The 14,151-nt window shown below is 41.0% G+C and overlaps 2 protein-coding genes across 3 annotated transcripts in view; one reads left to right on the top strand and one right to left on the bottom strand.

Annotated features, from left to right (window-relative positions):
• Positions 1-11,142, top strand: part of LOC109508086 (anthrax toxin receptor 2-like) — a 13,992-nt gene extending 2,850 nt beyond the window's left edge. Inside the window, exons 3-17 of one of the 2 annotated variants that reach the window (XM_019857926.1) lie at positions 722-758; positions 875-956; positions 1,362-1,466; positions 2,378-2,446; positions 3,753-3,833; positions 3,937-3,997; positions 4,075-4,170; positions 6,085-6,154; positions 7,471-7,549; positions 7,870-7,965; positions 8,052-8,108; positions 8,928-9,023; positions 10,147-10,323; positions 10,416-10,496; positions 10,997-11,142. In XM_019857926.1, the coding sequence (XP_019713485.1) occupies positions 722-758; positions 875-956; positions 1,362-1,466; positions 2,378-2,446; positions 3,753-3,833; positions 3,937-3,997; positions 4,075-4,170; positions 6,085-6,154; positions 7,471-7,549; positions 7,870-7,965; positions 8,052-8,108; positions 8,928-9,023; positions 10,147-10,323; positions 10,416-10,496; positions 10,997-11,029 (1,220 nt within the window). In that variant the 3' untranslated portion in view covers positions 11,030-11,142. Of the gene's footprint in view, positions 1-686; positions 759-874; positions 957-1,361; positions 1,467-2,377; positions 2,447-3,752; positions 3,834-3,936; positions 3,998-4,074; positions 4,171-6,084; positions 6,155-7,470; positions 7,550-7,869; positions 7,966-8,051; positions 8,109-8,927; positions 9,024-10,146; positions 10,324-10,415; positions 10,497-10,996 lie in introns of both variants that reach the window. The other variant, XM_019857925.1, reaches the window with a different exon arrangement.
• Positions 11,143-11,221: 79 nt separating this feature from the next.
• Positions 11,222-14,151, bottom strand: part of LOC109508089 (ras-GEF domain-containing family member 1B-B-like) — a 17,392-nt gene continuing 14,462 nt past the window's right edge. Inside the window, exons 11-13 of the mRNA XM_019857929.1 lie at positions 12,646-12,769; positions 12,354-12,426; positions 11,222-12,219 (exon numbers count right to left, since the gene is read on the bottom strand). Coding sequence (XP_019713488.1) covers positions 12,186-12,219; positions 12,354-12,426; positions 12,646-12,769 — 231 coding nt within the window. The 3' untranslated portion in view covers positions 11,222-12,185. The remainder of the gene's footprint in view (positions 12,220-12,353; positions 12,427-12,645; positions 12,770-14,151) is intronic.

Here is a 14,151-nt window from a genome sequence, read left to right as displayed (position 1 = left end):
TTCAATTTTATTTGGTATGCATTTGTAGCAACAGCATGATAACATTTATTTGTTTTTATTTGCGTTTTATATTCATATTGATAATTCACGTTTTGTCTTGGATAATAAAGCACGGTTATGCATAATAAATTGTATGCATAATATTCACTATCACTGTATGAGGTAAGAATCAACAGCTTTTTATCACATTTACACAACACTTTATGAATACAAGTCATGAACAAATCTTAAATATGGCAGGGGATGTGTTTACTTTTTTTGTTTTGATTTTTAGCAGCAAATTTGGAGTTACATATTGGTGCTCACCAGGAATGCATAGGCAAAATTGCACAAATTTTCACTTGAAAGAATAGTGGCGATCTTGGGATTTTTTTCTGTTCAATTTTCAAACTGTGTAAATTTAATACACTTCATCTTCAGCATGTTTAGTGCCACTTTTGTAAGTAACCACGCCCCCGTCCAGGCCACGCCCCCGTCCAGGCCACGCCCCTTCCGCTTTTTTCATCACTCGCCATTGCCATGTATGCTTATTGGGTTGTGCATGTTGAACGATCACCTGTGTGCTTCACAAAGCCTTTCAATGCTCATCAGCATCCTCAAGTGCTGACATGAACTCATGACATGAACTCAATGTTGTTATTTTTTTCTCTAAATGAACAATGTTCTACTGTATGCATATGTTTCAGTCCCAGGATGAGAGTGTCCTACATTGTCTTTTCAGCCCAAGCAGTTGTAATCCTGCCATTAACCGGAGACAGGTAGTTCCTCCTCCTTGTTTTCCAAAATGGAAAAACACAGATAACCAGATCACACAGAAACTGACCTCATTTCAGTGCTGTGTACATTTTACACAACCTGGTTTCTGGATTCCCAGGTCCAAGATCGATGAGGGTTTGACTAAACTGAGCCAAATCAACCCCGCTGGTGAAACATACATGCACGAAGGCTTGAAAGCAGTACGTATACACCGTCGTTCATTTTAGTGAGGAAGCAGACCTTTGAGAAATTACGTTGAATTGGTTCTGTTCAAAGTAAAAAAAAAATAATAATAATTATAATAATATGACTCCATTGGGAACAGACCTTCAAAAAGACCAACTATGTTCATCTAACTTTGTTTGGGGAAAAAAAAAAAAACTCCACTCTTGTAGATGCAGCTCCAAGTGATCCCAATGCAAGTTGACTGTGACAGCGAAAAAGTGGAAAAGAAAAACACGTGTATTCCTTGACTATCGACTTATGAATACAACGCCCATGACAGATAAAATTGTATCATCCATTAAAAGACAACAAATGAATGAGTCAGTGTCATTGCGCAACGTAGATGCACATGCAGTTTACATTTGGTTTGCGCTCGTCAGGTGTCGGAGCAGATGAAGACGCAAACGTCGCCGTCTCGCAGCATCATCATTGTTCTGACCGACGGCAAACTGGAGGTTTACCCTTTTGAGCTGAGTGTGCAGGAGGTGACACACACACACACACACACACACATTTACTTGGCTTAAACTAAACCGTCTTGTATATTCTATGTTTCTTCATTTGCCACAATGCCGCTACTTTATTTATACACTACTCACAAAAAGTCAGGGATATTTGGATTCCAGGTGAAATTTTAAGAAAGAGCCTAACATGCATTCAGACCTTTACAGGTGAACGTAATGTAAACCTTTGAATGCACATGTCCAACTGTTAAATACTTCATTACTTTTTGCACGTTCCTTAAAACGTGCCTGGAGTTGAGTGGCATTCATCATCTGGTTTCTCCGGGCATTGTTCCTAATGTAGCGGTGATCAGCATGGGTTATGGCCAAAGGATGTCCATTTCTTTCTGTGACTCTTCCAGTCTCTCGGTATCTCTGTTGCAACCTGCTGATGACACTCTAAGCTCAGTGGCCACTTCCGTCCGAGAACATCCTGTTTAAAGCATCTCAATGACAAAGTACTGTTGATGCATTGTGAGGTGTCGTCTTTGTCTCATGATGTCAGAATGTGAACAGCATGACGAGGACGACTGTTTATACACCAGCTCTCGGTGAACCAGGACATTTATTGGTCGATTCAAAGAACATAAGCCTGTTGTGAATTTTGCCATTAAGATCCTTGTTTTAGAACAGCAACTTGTGCAACAAGTACCAAAACATTTAACGGTCTGACATGTGCATTCAAAAGCTTTGAGAAGGTCACATTAACTGTAAAGGTTTGAATGCATTTTAGGCTCATCCTGAAATTTCATCTGAAAACCAAAAATATCCCTAAATTTTTGGATATTAATTTTTACTGTTTCAATTCATTTAATTCCAAGCATATATTATTAGTCTTGGTGTCCCCTTCTGGTCTTCGACTTGATCTGACTCCCTGCTCGTGTTGCCTCCAGGCTGACAAAGCTCGAGGTTTTGGAGCCCGAGTGTACTGTGTCGGGGTCATGGACTTTGACCACAAGCAGGTAGGAACTTGACGATCTTTTTACTCGGCCACACAGAGGGGTTTATTTGTCTCCCGGCGTGTGTCTGTGTGTGTTTGTGTTTTTGGGCTTGTCAGTTGAGGTCCCACTTCAAGAAGAATAAAGAACAACGCAAAAGGCTTTGAAGCTCAAGGGTGACGGGAGTTTTGTGAAAACATTGTAAGGGAACATGTTTTGACTCAGATACTTGGACATCTCCCTGTGCGTTTGATTGTATGTATGCCAATGGCTACATAGATGAAAGGCTCAAGTTTAATACTTTGTCCAAAAGGTCAATGGCGCGCTTCACAAGTGATTTTTGAATCCGAAACCGCTTTCACACTGCCCAGCAAAGGACGTAGACAGAAACGGAGGGTTGAAATTCGCTTGTAAATTTCTATCCACGTTTTGCTCAAAGCGACTGACGCTGTTCAAACACACACACACACACACACACACACACACACACACACACACACACACACACACACACACACACACACACACACACACACAAATGTCCCACATTGGTGACCATCACTGACTAACTTACTGGTCTAATGCTAGCACACAGCTAACAAAATGCTAATACTCATGCTAACAAAATGCTAATACCAATGCTAACAGAAGTGATGTTGATGTCTTGTTAGTTTTTATCCTTGTCGGAATTTGAACACAAAAAGTGAAGGAATACATCTCGACAGACTCGCAAGGATGTATTCTTTATCCTCTGCGGGAAATCGCAAATAATATTGCAGCATACTAAATCGAGAAAAACGTATTTTAGTGTGATGTATGTCTGTATTACTCTACCCCCTGGTGGCCAGGTTGTGCACACCGGAAGGAGCGCAATGTCAATGGGCCGTAAAGCATGAAATCCTGATCACAAGCTGCTTGCTGATTTCCTGTTTTTCCATTTTATTTTATTATTGTTTTTTTTTTTTTTTTTTATGATGACAGTCCAGAAGTGTTTTTCATACAAATACGGTGTTTACTGACTTTATAACTGTTTGCTGCATGGCCTGATGATGAATGACGTCTTCCGCAGTTAACATGTTCACCTCGGACTGATGACCCAGAGTGCTTTGTGGTTTTGGAGGAGGAAGTCATTAGAGTGCTCTAATTAAATAAAGCCAGATGAGCTTCCTGCCGAGCAGGAGATGAAAGGTTCTCATGTCATTTTCCTCCTCAAACGCAGCTGGAGATAACAAGTCAGCCACTGAGTGATTGCTGAAACGTAAACTAGCATACATGCATACGTTCTGCGTTAACAAGCTAAGGTTGTCAATTGTTTGTCTTTGTTCTGCAGCTTGCTGAAATAGCAGACGGCGCCCAGCAAGTCTTCCCGGTGTTGTCGGGCTTTCATGCGCTCAAAGATGTCGTCAGCTCGGTGAGCTTTGATCACAAGGCGGTGCAAGCCATGCTTGAGCAGTGCGGCGAGACCACATGTAACTCTTCACCCCTTTTTGACTTGGACCCGCTTCTCCATTCAGATCCTAAAGCAGTCCTGCTCAGAAATCTTCACGATAGAACCCTCAAGTGTTTGCGTCAATGGTATGTGAAATAAACGCGTGTGCGGTGATTCCTTATAGTAACATCACAATGACGATAGTATGGGCATTTTTCTGCAGAATCTTTCAGCGTGGTGCTGAGAGGAACTGGCTTCAGTGGATCCAAGAGAACAGACAACGTTCTCTGCTTCCTCACAGTCGGCCAGGACACATACAGTGAGTTAAATGTGTTTTAAATGAGGCCTAAATTAACCCTTTCATGCACCCTGTAACCTGATAACATGATCAGCTGTCCACTGTAGTAACTGTCCAACCGCTGTCCCTGAAAGGGTTAAGCAGTGCCCCGGTTTCTTGATAAAAAGTCTAGAACAATTACCGTATTTTCCGGAGTGTAAGTCGCAGTTTTTTTCATAGTTTGGACAGGGGTGCGACTTATACTTGACTTAACTGAGAAAAACAATTGACGATGACTCTGACGTAAGCGACGTAGAAGAGGAAGCGCTGCATCTTCTACCTCCGGAGTTGGCAGAGTTGCTTAAAAGTGACACCGAGCATGAAGATTTCATTGGATTTCGCGATTTGGACGCTGATGGTTTGGTAAATTTGTTAGCATGTTCTTTGTGCTATAGTTGTCTAAATAACTCTTAATATGTTACGTGAACATATCAGGCACATTCATAGTTCGTTGTTTAAGCATCATGTAACATTAGCATATCGTACACTTATTCAACCTGTTGTTCTCTAGTTTTATTTTAATTTTAAATTGCCTTTCAAGACGACATCTATGTTTTTGGTGTTGGTTTTTATCAAATAAATTTCCCCCAAAAATGTGACTTATACTCCAGTGCGACTTATATTTGTTTTTTCCTTCTTAATTATGTATTTTTTTGGCTGGTGTGATTTATAATCCGGAGCGACGTATAATCCGAAAAATACGGTACTGCACACTTCTAGTGGTCACACTTGTTTTGGCGGGTTGGTGCTGTCTCATGCAAATGAGCATGTTTATTTGTTACCATGACGACTGGTGGCAGAGCTCTGGCATGTGTCAAAGCATGTCTAGTCTTTTGTTTCCAATTTAAGGTTCTTTCATATGATTTGCGCGGCATTCATCTCAACGTTGGGCGCAGATGGGATGCTGGCCTGGTTCAAGCTTGCCAAATTTGTTGATGGTTGCTAAAGGAAGTAGCCTCGAGTGTCTTTTGCTCTTTGAAAGTATCGTCACATCTCAGCGATCTAAAATTGTCAGGCCTCCCTGTGTGGAGTTTGCATGTTCTCCCAGTGCCTTGGTGGGTTTTCTCCGGATACTCAGGTTTAATCCCACATTCCAAAAACATTTATGGTAGGTTAATTTATCACTCTAAATTGTCCTTAGGTGTGATTGTGAGTGTGAATGGTTAGTCTATATGTGCCCTGCGATTGGCGAGCAACCACTTAGTCAGCTGGGATAGGCTCCACCATGCCCGTGACCCTCGTGAGGATAAGTGGATCAGATAATGGATGGATTTTAGGCCACTCCTTAGCTAAACAAAGCAACAATTTGATGTATACAGCACTACAGCGTTGTTCTTTCGCAAATGTACTTGTAGTTGTACTCCATCGGATCGGCATGTTGTGACCCGTTTTAAAAAGCTGATGTACCTCTCACCTCCTAACGTTAATTCAAAGACAAGCCAGATCAGGGTTTATTGTTACTGACTGTTGGGATTAATGTTCAGCTTGTTGCAAACATTGCTTTAAACTGTTGAGCATTCTGGTTCTCATGCAGCCTCCTGAAATGCAGCTACGCCATCATCATCTATTAAATAATGCAAACTCCAGGGCTGTGTGCTGCAAAGGACAGTCAAACAGTAGCTGCCTTTTTAACGACGTAGACAGAGAACAGAGGAGGCATTATGAGACTGACGGGAATGAGGGAGGGAGGATGAGACTCTATTATAAGATACATGGTGGATTAGTTGAGAAAAGGACACGGCACCACATGACTGGATCAAGTTTCTCGTCTTCTTGTTTATTTCATTTTATGATCCCAACAATCATGCAAAATCGAAACTGCAAACACCTCACAGAATCGAAAATCATGGCCAATCAAGCATGGAAAGTGACATTTTCTTGCTTGTTTCTTCATAGGCCAAAAGGCAACGCTAGTGAGAGATGGTCATCTGCTGTGTCCTGCTCCAGTGCTACATGAGGTCGGAGAGTAAGTGCCACACGCTCAAAAAATGGCGGCAAATAAAAATAAACCTATAAGAGGAAAATACAGCTAGCATCTAGCATGTACACAACCTTGAATCCATGTTACATAGATGACTCTATCTGTAGCTAATTTAGGAGGATAGATTCTTGCCCCTACAAAGTCTGTGAATACACAAATTTGTAAAAACTGAACCACAATACATAAGGGTTCATTGAATCATTAGAATCCAATTCTTGCCTCTTTAGCCATAATATTAAGAGACATACGGTTTTTTTTTTCACAATTTACCAGGACAGTCTCATGCAAGTGAAGCAGGAACTCATGAAGCCCAAGTATTTTTATACAAACAATAAAAAAGTAAATTTTTTTTTTAGGAATTGTGAGTTTGAATCCTCGCTCAGGCCTTTCTATGTGGAATTTACATGTTCTCCACATGCCAGCCGGGGGTTTCTTCGGGTACTCCAGTTTCCCACATTACAAAAAAAAAAAAAAAAGTACATGGCAGGTTAATGGAACACTCTAAATTGTCCCTAGATGTGAATGTGAATTGTTTGTCTATGTGTGCCCTGTGATTGGCTGACACCCAGTTCAGGGTGTCCCCCACCGACTGCCCGAAGACAGCTGGGATAGGCTCCGGCATGCCGTGAGGATGAGCGGCTCAGATAATGGATGGTGGTTGGATGCAAGGATGATGTTCCCTTTGGGCGAAAACAAATGTAATAAAGTTGTTTCGCTGACAGGAAACAAAGAGAAATTACAAGTCATGACTGAAGAAGTGTTCCAGAAGTTATAGTCATTCTTTGGACATAATCACACGCCTTTCCTCCTCATCTAGCCAAGAGTGAATCTGGAGCGCTGCTCCAAGAGTGAATCTGGAGCGCTGGCTCTTTTTATGACATCACCTCATCCGTATTTATCACAGCATATTTTGCTCAGGACACAAGTTCAGACCCAAATGGTCAAAAGATGCATTTTTGTTTGAATACCTGGGGAATTTTTTTACAGTATTTAAGCTAAAACGACCTGCAAATCATTTTGATTACAGTTCATGCATAGACTCGCAATGCCTGGAACTTGTTCAGCTCATTTGGGACATGGCTATGGAAGACCAAAATGACTTGCTTGCAGTGAAAAAAAAATCTATTATTGAACTCAAGTAGACAGTCCTAAACATTTCCCTCTGATGTGCAAGAGGTACTGTGCTCCTTGCACCCCACATTGAAAAGGAACTACAAACGCAAAAAGGGAAAATACATCCTCTAGCCGCAAGTCAACAATAAAGGTGGCGCATGTGTTTATTGTGTGTTACGTTTTTGCAGAGCCGTTGAGGTGCTGATCAGTTTCAACGACGGGCAGTCGTACATTTCTGCTCCCATCACCATCAACGCCACAAACTGTGTGAGTATCTGTCTTACATCACATACGAAGAAAACTCACAAATGGGCGTGGATCTGCAGTTAGTGCCGTTATTCATCGTGTATGTGAATTTCCAAAAAAAAAAAAAAAAAAAACTTTCATCAACCCACAGTCAAGAATGTTGGCATTTTTATTCTTTTATCAATACGTGCATCTGAATAAAGTCGAACAAGATGCAAAGCTTCATTCATACAGTCATTAAATTTTAAACGATGAATATAATTGAAATGAGTCATTCTAGACTTGGCTTTCTTTATTCCTGTAATCGCAAGAATATATTTTTGGGGGTCTATGTGTCACAGTCAAATGGGATCTGGGTGTTGTGGCTGCTCTTGGCTCTTTTGCTGTTGCTGGGTTTTGGCCTCCTTTGGTGGTTCTGGCCTCTGTTTTGCACTGTGGTGAGTGTGTACGCATATTTGGCAGCACAAACCCGTGAACTCCAAGAAACACGTTGGGAAGTCACTGTTGGTTTTCCTCACTGCAGGTGATTCGAGACCCACCGCCGTCTCGCCCTCCTCCTCCTCCTCCCCCGCCTGTACTCGTGAGTAGAACACGGGGAAGAAAAGAATAGAATAAAATTGATAATCACTTGGTACCAGTCGACGAACTGTGCGTAATTGATTATTAGTGAGTCATTCATAATTACAGGTCTTTTTGGGGCTGACTTAGCTCTTGCAATGAAGGAAACAGAGCAACATTGGCATCTATCGATTATTATTGGTACTGCAACTGAATGCTCATTGGCAGTCTACCAGTGAATTCAATTGACATGAAAAAAACCAACTCTTAAAGAGAGAGGTGCAGTTTAGAATGGGAAGAAGAATGGCCAAAAACCTGTACAGAAATTAGTACACGTCCTGCATGATGTATGCATTCGGCCAACTCTCATCTTGTGTCAGAAATGCTATTTAAATAGCTGTAGAAGCAATTCCCGATGATAGAATATAGATGTATCTCAATAAATGAGAATAATGTGGAAAATCAAATTCACTTCGGTCGCTCAAGTGATACTCATATTCTGTAATGTACACTGTAGAAATGTCCATCCACCACACATGTTGAAATATTACAAATTCTGATAATTTCGTAGAAATGATGTATAATCTGAAAACACGGACACATTATGTAAGAAATGATTGAAATCCAAATTATGTCAAAAAAGTGTAAAAATAGAGTTCTGAAAGTATTCAATGGGTGTGTAATCTGAATTTGACTCCGAACTGAGATACTGAAATATATGAATGAATGAATTGAGATGCACCCCGACACGAAAAGAGAATTGTTAAAGTATTATGAAAATGTGCTGTGAGAATGTAGTCTTTGATGTTTTTGTGTTCTTTATATTGCTCTTATTGTTTAGGAGCAAAAGGAAGACTTATTCCCCAAACACAAGTGGCCCACAGTGGATGCGTCATACTATGGGGGTAGAGGCCCTGGTGGAATCAAACGCATGGAGGTGATTTTAAATGTGTTTGAAATATGAAGAACAAAGAGCATTAGCCATTCCCCTTCTATCATGTTTGTCAAATAAGCTTTTCCTGATATTATTGCAAACCTGTCAACCTCGGCTAATAGCTGCCCTTAGAAATGATTACGATTCCCCTTACAAAGCAACGAAAACTCGTACAACAGCGAACCGCGCATGCGCACATCATGCTTTATCAATTCGACCGTACGCAGCGATGAAAAAAAAATATACGATTGAGGATGACTTTTGCTGGTTTGCCGTGACAATAGTAGCGATCGATGACGGCATTGTCGTTGGCTACCAGCGGGTGAGACGATCTGGATTTGAGCCAAAATGGTCTTTGTGAGATCGGTTCACAATTGTTCTTTTTTTTTTTTCCCCGTATAAAAGTTGTAATACGCCGTACATGATTTGAAAATGATTAAAAAAATGTATAAAATATGGGGAAAACGTACAAGTTGACAGGTATGTTATTGGCTTTTGAGCAGAAGCCTGAATGATTTGTGTTTAATGCTGACTGCTATTTTGAACGGTTCTATAATTCCCTCCAGCTAGTCTAAGGCCGCAGGTCCAGAAAAGCAGGCCCAGATCCTGATCCCGCCACCATCATGCTTTTCTGATGATGATCTTAAACATACCTTTTGGAATTATGGCGAAAAAGTTTCATTTTGGTTTAATTGGATCATAACATCTTCAGATCGGGCCTTGGACAAGGTGGAGGGAAGTATGAACAGTTCCATATTGCAGTCAGTGTCTGCAAAAAAAAAAAAAACCCTTAATCACCGCATATTATTATTTGGGATTAATCAGAGGCACTTTAAATGGTGTGACGTGTTCACATATTATTGGTGAATGCTGAACACAAACATATTCCAGGCATAGGAGGGTGTGCGCACTTTTGCAAAAAATGTTATTTCAGCTGTTTATTTTTCCTTACCATCTTGAAGAGTGTTGTCAGTTGAGTTGTACAAGTCATCCGTGGTGGTAAAAGGACTGAAACGATGTATCTTATATTTTTTATGTCACAAATTAACTGACATTTGAATCGGGGTGTGTAGACTTTATTTTTGTTTGTTTTGAAACATCCACTGAATGAACTTTACCGGTATAGGTCCGATGGGGGCAGAAAGGCTCCACGGAGGAAGGCTCAAGGCTGGAGAAAGCCAAGAACGCGGTGGTCACCATGCCAGATGAAGTGGAGGACGAGGCCATCGTACCTCGACCACCGCCAAGGCCTCCGCCCGTTTACAACCCCCTGCCAGAGCCCAAATGGTACACGCCCATCAAGGTGAGCCGTGCAGTGATCATTCCGGTACGCATATCAAACCTTTGAGAAGCATCCATGCAAGTCGTGTCTTTGTTTTTGACGTGATGCCGCAGGGTCGTTTCGATGCATTGTTGGCATTGATGAGAAGGCAGTACGACAGAGTGGCAATCATGAGGCCGTCACCTCGTGATAAGGTAAGACATTTACTCTACATGTAACTCATCGTGACGTTATCAAAAAATACTTTTTGGTATCACTGTAGTACATTGACTTGATTGCTCACGATGTGACACTTTATTCTATTGGTTGGTATTCTCTTGTTGGTGGATCTGGAGGTTTTGTTCGCTGGATGTTGCAATCATTCAAATCATTTCATTACAACGGTAGTGAACCTTTATAACAAACATTTTCAGTTAAATTAACTAATTGAAATAAGTATTCCAATTTATTGAACGCATCTTTTGCCACTGCACTGCATTCATTTGATAACATTAAGGTTTTTCTTTATTTCATATTTGATGTATATTGTGTATTGTATGTTCAGCATCTATTGAACGGATGTACCTTAGTCTATATTTTTTTTTATTCTTTAGATCCATATTTTTCCAAATCTTTGAGTTTTTTTTTTTTCCCCAAACGCTTGATTAAATTTTTTTCTCCCGTATTTTACCGCATTGGTCTTTATTGTCCATAGGGCCGCTGCATCAACTTCACGAGAGTTCACTGAGACACCTGAAACGGAAACGAATTACAGCATTACTAGTTTAGACCAAAGACATATTATATATACTGTGTGACGAAAATGTAAATAATTATTAAATGTTTTTTTTCTTACATTTATCCTGATGTCATTTTTCTCCGAAATCTTTCACTTGTTTCTTTGCAAAACAAAAGCACCCATAGTGTGCTATTTTTTTTAAACTTTATTTTATTGTCTTCTCACAAAGACTTCATTCAGTACAGGCACCAAGAAACACGAAATACACAGGAAAGACTGAACAAGCATACGAAAAGCATTTTATAAAACATTTAGACCATAAAAAGAGCTTTTTTTTTAACATGTAAAAAAAAAATGATGCAGATGTCCCCTTGTCATGAAGAGAGACATGGAGGATGACTTGTTTCCTATTTGTGTTAAAGCTGTACTCCACACACACTTCTATCAAAAGCTTAGCTGCTGTGTGCAAATTTAAAAAACAACAACACTTTACAAACCAGCACGGTGAATACTTAAGGAACATTCAGTGTTATACTTTTTTTTTTGATACAAAATACAAATTAATACTGTAGGAAGAGGAGTCAATAAGTCCAGTAAGAAAACACAGGTGAAGATGAAGCGCAGCGCTCAGCTTGTACGACATCGCACAACTGGTTCACCGGAACAAAGTTCAAAGTGCCACACAGGAGTTCATGTTAGAGCAATATTTCATTGTTGACATAAAAAAATAAAAATGAAGCGCTCAACAAGACAACAGGGCCGAATGTCCACTTCCTGGTCTCCATTGTGTTGCAATAAAAACAAATTGGTCCTTCAGTGGCTCCTCCGTCACCAGCATACGATTGGAGTGTTTTCATCAGCGATTGCTGAACATGATAGGAATAAGGCAAGTCCGCCCAACCTTTGCGACAAACTCTCTGCATTAAGTGCCTCAGAAGATAAAATGACGAGGCCGTGAAATTACACAGAAAGTGGAATCCTTCAGCATAGGAGGGCTCAAAATCACATATATCAGTTTGCAATTATTAGTCTGTGGAGACTAAATGATTTAACTGAGAAAATGCAGCTTCGGCTGTTCCAGGTCTGGTCCAGGGAATGTACTGTCTAGCTTCAATGTGCTATTTAACATGTTTATTTACACCTGGCAAAGTGGAAGAGATTGTCCTCATGACCGATTCTCTCGATGCAACAGGGAGGATCTAATAGGGGGGGGAAAAAAGTTGAACTTTAATATGAGGGTTCAGCTGGTGTGTGTGTGTGTGTGTGTGTGTGTGTGTGTGTGTGTGTGTGTGTGTGTGTGTGTGTGTGTGTGTGTGTGTGAGAGAGGACTCACCGGAGAGATCGACGACTGTCCTTCTCCATGTTGTTCTCTGGCCCTTCGCTCTCGTAAGAGGCCAGATGCAGCTCTGCACAAACAAATCACCACAGACAACTTTCAGTCATTGTCTCATGGAGGGGGGAATAACTACACACACACACACACACACACACACACACACCCCCCCCCACCCACCACGGAAAAACAAAACCCAAAAAAAAAAAAAAAAAAAAAAAAAAAAGTCCAAATACTAATGTACGTGTCTATCTAATGAGTTAAGCACACAAAAAAAAAGAGAGTGACTGACCGTCTTCGGCAAAAACCGGCGTGGTGACAAGATGCTGGAGGATTCTGCGATCTCTGTCGAACGGGCATATCACTTGACGCCACACCAGGAACTCGCTCACTTGCTTCGCTAGCTCCCAAAGTTTCTGGAAACAAAGAATTTACAATGAGTGTCATGTCCTGAGTTTCAGCGGTTAGCGTTTTATTTACCACAAGGGGGAGCTATTACACTCCTGTGTATGTGAGTGCGCTTATTTAACTCAGGCTGGATTGACATTGGGCCCAACTGAAACGAGTTTTTGAGATAAATGCCGATTCTGCGATTTGGTAGAATGAAAGTCAGATTAATTGGTCAATTCATTAAAACGGACATACAGAGAGTAAAATAAACTCTTTTTTTTGGTCTGTTAATGTTTGCAACAATAAACATATGAATTCCAGACCGAACATATGATGTTGTTCGGTCAGGGGGCAGGGGGATGTTTGCATGTCATTATCTTTGTTGCAATGTCTTAACGTGTAAAAAAAAAAAAAAAATTAATACGGCTGATTTTTGCCCATTTAAAAAAATGCTAATAGCGGCCAATTCATTAGAACAATCCTGATTTCTTGCCTTCAGGTGGAACAATTTGGGCAGCTGCCACAGGAGCGTAAATAGGAAAAAAAAAAAAAACACAGAGTCGTATATCTTTACACCGCAATCCGGCTTCTTCCAAATGTGCATAAAATCTGACGCATAATCAGACACCTGCCAGTGTCTGTGCAGCGCAAACACGCAGATTACATCTACCCAGTTAATGGCAACTAAATGCAGCATTTTGTGACCTATACACACCCGTGTCTGCCCATACGACTCAAATATACTTTAGAAAACATTCGCTTTAAACCTAAATGACAGTAAAAGCATGCACCATTAGTAAATATGATACATTTACATTCGAGGCGTGACCATTATCAGCGAAATAACTGCAGATGGCGGCCGATGGAGAAACGTGGCGTTCACCCTCATTTAAATAAATAGGAGGGAGAGTCAGCAAACACAACGATGGTGTCTCTCTCGAGTGGTGGGACCAACCTCAAAGTTGATGTGTCCGTTGGGCAGCCTGCTGGCACATCCTTCATTCAGGAAGTAGATGTCTTTAATGAGCAGGCTGAAGAAAGGAATCACAATCTTCTCCTGGACGCTGTGTGCGGTCTCAGACCTCTGGGTGGCGCCGCGGAGAGCGGTGCGATAGTTGCTGAAGTTGCTGGACGGGTCCATCTGGTGCTGAATGAGAAACGGACCAATGAGATATTATTAGACATTTGCTAAATAAGCACAAAGCGTTTTTAATGTAACAGCACAGTGGGACGGCCCGGGATGACATTTCGTGCCTGTGTGTGGGTTTTCTCACCTCGAGAATTTCAAACTTGTCGGTGTTGACTTTGCTCCAAGTCTTTTTCAGTCTGGCAACAGGACTCATGTTCATCCCAGCTGAGACACCACAAAAAAAAAAAAAAGATGAGATTAGCACAAGGAGTCCGTTTC

This window comes from Hippocampus comes, unplaced genomic scaffold (assembly GCF_001891065.2).
Source record: "Hippocampus comes isolate QL1 unplaced genomic scaffold, H_comes_QL1_v1.1 scaffold162, whole genome shotgun sequence".
NCBI lineage: Eukaryota > Metazoa > Chordata > Actinopteri > Syngnathiformes > Syngnathidae > Hippocampus > Hippocampus comes.
Note: the sequence above shows the minus strand (reverse complement) of the source record. Positions and strands in the feature narration are given on the sequence as shown.